The 5,994-nt window shown below is 36.7% G+C and overlaps 1 protein-coding gene across 1 annotated transcript in view; it reads left to right on the top strand.

Annotated features, from left to right (window-relative positions):
- The window catches only part of GOLPH3L (golgi phosphoprotein 3-like), a 90,804-nt gene that overhangs the window by 27,446 nt on the left and 57,364 nt on the right, over positions 1–5,994 (top strand). Inside the window, exon 4 of the mRNA XM_006861702.1 lies at positions 3,619–3,733. Within this exon, the coding sequence (XP_006861764.1) occupies positions 3,619–3,733 (115 nt within the window). The remainder of the gene's footprint in view (positions 1–3,618; positions 3,734–5,994) is intronic.

Genomic DNA, 5,994 nt, shown 5'->3' with positions numbered 1-5,994 from the left:
TCCATGGTACTTTTAATATTCTCTCAAAATACGATAACTCAAATGCATCAGTTGTTCTGTGGTCCTCCTTATTTACTGGCCAAGTTTCACATGCATATGAAGTTATTGAAAATACATGAGTCATTGAGTAATAGTGGTATTAACTGCTCCTCCTTGTTGTTGTTATGTGCCGTGGAGTCAGTTCTGACTCATATGACCCTCTACAGGGTTTCCGAGGCTGTAAATCTTTACAGGAGCAGAAAGCCTCATCTTTCTCCTGTGAAACAGCTGGTAGTTTCGAACTAGCTGACCTTGAGTTTAGCAGCCCAACTCATAACCACTACGCTACCAGAGCCCTGCTCCTCCTTGTAAGCATATGTATGTTATCATTTCACAGATGGCATTGAACTTCAAGTTGTGTCTTGAAATTATCTTTTTGACCATGAATGTGACACCATACCTCTTGAGTTTGTTTTTCCTGGCATAGTAAACCATATGATTGTCAGATTCAGAATGGTCAGTGCCAGTCCATTTCAGCTTACTAATGCCTAAGATATTGATCTTTACACATTCTGTTTCATTTTTGACAATTTCCAATTTTCTTAGATTCCTGTTTTGTACATTTCATGTTACAAGTATTAATGGATGTTGACAACTTTTGCTCCATCAGCAAATTAGGGTTTAAAAAGCTTTACTGTATTCACGTCATCATGGTCAACTCTACTCTGAGGAAACAGCACTTCCCTAGTTGTGTATTGAGTGCCTTCCAACCTGAGGAGCTCATCTTCCGGCACTGTATCTGATAGGGTTCTGTTTCTATTTATGATGTTTTCATCTTCTGATACTGTACCTGATAATGTTCATAAGATTTTCAATGACTAACCTTTCAGAAGCAGTCTGCTTCTCATTCTTCCTAGGCTGTCTTAGTCTGGAAGCTCAGCTGAAACCTGTCCACCATGGGTGACCCTGTTGGTACTTAAAACACCAGTGGCATTGCTTCCAGCATTACAGCAACTCACAAGCCACCACAGTATGACAAACTGACAGATGGTGGTTTCTCTGTTTATTATGATGTTAGTTATTAGTCAAGTTGTGAAGATTTTAATTTTCTTTATATTGAGGTGCAATCCATACTGAAGACTTTACTCTTTGGTCTTCATCAGTATGTATTTTAAGTCTGCCTTGCTTTCAGCAAGCAAGATTGTGTCATCTGCATGTTGCAGGTGAGTAGTGAGTCTTCCACCAATCCTGATGCCACATTCTTCTTCATATAATCTAGTTTCTCAGATTCTATGCTCAGCATAGAGATTGAATAAGCATGGTGAAATTATACTACACTGGTCCACATCTTTCCTGATTTAAACCCTTCAGTATCCTCTTGTTCTGCTGTTCATGGACCTCTTGGTGTGTGTATAGGTTTCTCATGAGCACAATTAATTCTTGAATATCCATTCTTTGCAATGTTATCTATAGTTTGTCATGATCCACACAGTTGAAATCCTTTGCATAGTTAATGAAGCACAAGGAAACATATTTCAGGTATTTTCTGCTTTCAGCCAAGATATTGATATCTTGATATCCCTCGTTCCACATCTTCTTCAGAATCTGGCTTGAATTTCTGGCAGCTCCCTGTTGATGTATTGCTGCAATTGTTTTTTTAATTATCTTCTGCCAAATTTTGCTTGCATTTGATATTGATGATACTATTCGATGATTTCCTCAGTCTGTTGGGTCACCTTTCTTTGGAATAGGCATAGATATGGATCTCTTCCACTCAGTTGGCCAGGTAGATATCTTCCAAATTTCTTACATAGATGAGTGCACACCTCTATTGCTGCATCTCTTTGTTGAAAGATTTCAATCTGTATTCAGTCAATACCTGGATCCATGTTTTTCACCAGTGCTTTTAATGCAACTTGGACTTCTTCCTTAATACCATCATCAGTGCTTGCTCATATGTTGCCTCTTGAAATTATTGAACATTGACCATTTCTTTTTGAACAGTGATTCTATATAAACCGTCCATCTTTTTTTTTTTTTTTATGCTTTGTACATCATTCAATATTTTGCCCATGGAATCCTTCAATATTGCAAGTCAGGGCTTAAGTTTTGTCTTCAGTTCATGCAGTTTGAGAAATGCTGAGTATGCTTTTCCCTTTTGGCTTTTTAAGTCCAGGTCTTTATACATTTTACTATAATGCTTGACTTTGTCTCCTCAAACTACCCTTCATAATTTTATGTTCAGCTCTTTTACTTCTTCATTTCTTCCATTTTTTTTCAGCTTTGTCTATGCTCTTAAGCAAGTTTCAGAGTCTCTTCTGATACCCATTTTTTGTCTGGATGTCAGAAGAGACTCTGAAACTTGCTCTAGAGTTTTAAATGACCTTTAGCTTTCTCTTCTTATATGATATTCTTGATATCATTCCTCAACTTTTCTGGCTTTCAGTTATTAGTGTCTAATGCATCAAATATGTTCTTGAGATGGTGTCCACATTCAGGTGGGATATATTTCAATTTCTAGCATCATTTATACCACTAAGGCCATATATTCCTACTACTGATCCTTCCTCTTATATCCAACTTTCACATTCCAATCATCAGTAATTATCCATGCATCTTGATTACATGTTTGATCAAATTCTGACTGAAGAATTTGGTAGAAATCTTCAATTTCATCCTCACTGGTTTTAGTGGTTAGTGTGTAAATTTGAATAATAGTGGTATTAACTGGTCTTCCTTATAGGCATTTGGATATTGTTCTGTCACAGGCAACATTGCACCGTAAATCTTGAAATGTTCTTTTTGGCAGTGAATGCAATGCCAATCTTCTTCAATTTGACATTCCTGGCACAATAAATTGTATGATTGTCAGATTCAAAAAGTACCAGTCCATATCAGGTCACTAATGCCTAGGAAATCGATCTTTATAGATCCCATCTCATTTTTGACAACTTCCAATTTTCCTAGATTCATACTTCATGCAATTCATGTTCCGATTATTGTGGATGTTTACAGTTGTTTCTCCTCATTTTGAATTGTGCTCAATCAGCAAATGTAGGTCTTAAAACCTTTGTTCCATTATTGTCATTATGGTCAGCTCTACTCTGAGGACAGATAGCTCTTCCCCAGTCATGTTTTGAGTGCCTTCCGACCTGAAGGGCTCATCTTCTGACACTGTATCTAACAATTTCCCATTACTATTCGTAATATTTTCATCTTCTGACACTTTATCTTAAATTTTTCTGCTGCTATTCAGGTTTTCAGTGCCTAACCATTCAGAAGTAGTCAGCCTCTCCTTCTTCCTAGTCTGTCTTAGTCTGGAAGCTCTGCTGTCACATATCCACCATGGGTGACTCTACTAGTATTTAAAATACCTATGGCATCGCTTCTAGCATCACAGTAACACACAAGCCACCACAGTATGACAAACTGACAGACGAATGGTAGAGATTATTATATAGAAGGAATAAATATGTGGGTTATACTAGAATTTAAATTTCTTTAGCACAGGGACTCTATTTTATACTTCTTTGCATTTCCTACAGTACTTAGCCACTAATGTATATGTAGTACTTTGAAACTTTTTTACTTGAGTAAGTTGAATGAACCAAGGGCCCCTTGTTTCTTCTCTCCTGAAAGGTACTGATAAAGTCAGACAGCCCAACAGGTGATGTCTTACTAGATGAAACACTCAAGCACATTAAAGCAACTGAACCCACAGAAACTGTCCAGACATGGATAGAGCTACTCACTGGTAAGATGATTCAAAATATATCCCATATTTTTTTATCTTGAGCCTGTTGGTAAAGTTGGGAAAATAAGGACAGATGTGCAGGATGCTGATTCATGTGTAAGATTCATGTGGTCTATCATTTAACTGCTATAAGGTTGGAATTGATTCAATGACAGTGGGTTTAATGAGAAATTAAAAAAGAAAAAAGCATGCTTAATGAGTACCTAAAGTTTTCCATAGGCTAATTTTTAGAAGTAGATTGCCAGACGTTTTTTTCTTAAGTCTTTTTCAGGAAGCTTAACTGAAACCTGTCCACCATCATGGATAACCTTTCTGGTATTTGATATACCAGTTCTATAGCTTCCAACATCATAGCAACATGTAAGTCACTACAGTTTGACAAACTGATAGGCTGAAGTGATAGAGGCACAAATCAGGCAATGACTTGGGCAGTGTTTTAGTCTTGTTATACATAAGTTCACACCATAGGTTGGAGCCAACAGGATAGCAACTAACAACAACAATAAAGTTTTTCAAAGCTTTGTTTTACCTTTTTCCTATACACTAAGCAGTATTCTTCACATGAAACTTCTGAACATCTTTATTGAGCTATAACTCACTTCATATGCCCATTTAATTTTAATATGTTCACAAAACTGTACAACCATCAAAACAGTATTAAGTTTAGAACATTTCCATCATTCCAAAAAGAAACATGTACCCATTATTAGTCACTTTGACTTTCCCCAACCTTCTTCTTCAACTCTAGGGAACATTTAGTCAGCTTTCTTTTTCTATAGATTGGCCTTGTCTGTATATTTCATATAAATGGAATCCTTAATGGCTTTCTTCTTTTCTTTAGCATATGCTTTCACATCCCTATTGTAGCATGTATTTCATTATTTTTTTCTGTTTATAAAAATTCTAACACAAGTAACTAGATGTATAACATACAATTTTAATGAGATTCTTCTAGAGGTCACCTTAAAGTCACAGCCAATGTCACCCTCTGAAATAGTTTTGTTTTTAATTGAAATTCTTTGAGATAATTGTAGATTAGCATTCAATTATAGGAGATAATACTCTAGGATCCACTTATTTTTGCCTCCACACAATCACTGTGAGAACAGGGATTATTTCCCAAAGTGGTTGCATCATTTTCCTTTCCCATCAGCAATGTATGAAAGTTAAATTTCTCCCCATCCTTACCTACACTTGCTATTGTCTGTCTTTTGTATTTTAGTCATCCTGCCATTGTTATGTAAGGCCATACTGGCTCTGACTCATAGTGACCTTATGTATAACAGAACAAAATGTTGCCGACTTCTGCACCATGACAAGCCCATTGTTGTAGCCACTGTCCCAATCTATCTTACTAAAGGTCTCCCTCTTTTTTACATACCTACTACTACTCTCTCCAGCACCTGGTCCCTCTTGATGACGTGTCCAGTTAGAATACAAATGTTAGCCATCCTAGCGTATAGGAAGTGGTTTTGATTGCCTTCCTAAAGACTAATGACATTGATTCCTGTGTATTCCATCCAGTAAAATCCACGTGTATGGTCACTTTATATTGTTGAAAAGACATAGGTTATATTATATTATTTACAAAGACTAGATCATTGGTCTTGCAAAATTCTACCATCCAATTTCTGGAGTTGTTTCTATCACCAAGGCTATCTTTTCTAGCTACCAACCTTTCCTCTTTGTTTTCAACTTTCACTTTCCAATACCATTCATTTTCATTGCATCTTGATCGAATGTTTTATTAATTTTAGGCTGTAGAAGTTGGTAAAAATCTTTAATTTCTTCATCTTTGACATTAGTGATGTGTGTGTACACTTAAATAATAATCATATTAACCGCTCTTTATTATTGTTGTTCTTGTTGTTAAGTGGTATAGAGTCGTTTCTGACTCATAGCAATCCTGTACAGGGTTTCCCAGAAGTGGCAGGTGGGCTTGAACTACTGACCTTGTGGTTAGCAGTCAATTGCTTATCCTACAGTGTCACACCAGGTACAGATATTATACTGTCACTAACAGTGCTGTACTTCAAGAGAGATTTTGAATTGTTCTTTTGAAAATGACTGCAACATATTCCTCTTCGTTTTGTCATAATAGACCTGTGATTCAGAATGGTCAATACCAGTCCATTCCAGCTCATTGATGCCTGTTGTTGTTGTTGTTAGGTGCCATCGAGTCAGTACCGACTCATAGCGACCTTATGCACAGCAGAACAAAACACTGCCCAATCCTGGGCCAACCTCACTACTGTTGCCAC

Source organism: Chrysochloris asiatica, unplaced genomic scaffold (assembly GCF_000296735.1).
Source record: "Chrysochloris asiatica unplaced genomic scaffold, ChrAsi1.0 scaffold00042, whole genome shotgun sequence".
In the NCBI taxonomy this organism is placed as follows: domain Eukaryota; kingdom Metazoa; phylum Chordata; class Mammalia; order Afrosoricida; family Chrysochloridae; genus Chrysochloris; species Chrysochloris asiatica.
This window is presented reverse-complemented; position numbering and strand designations above follow the sequence as displayed.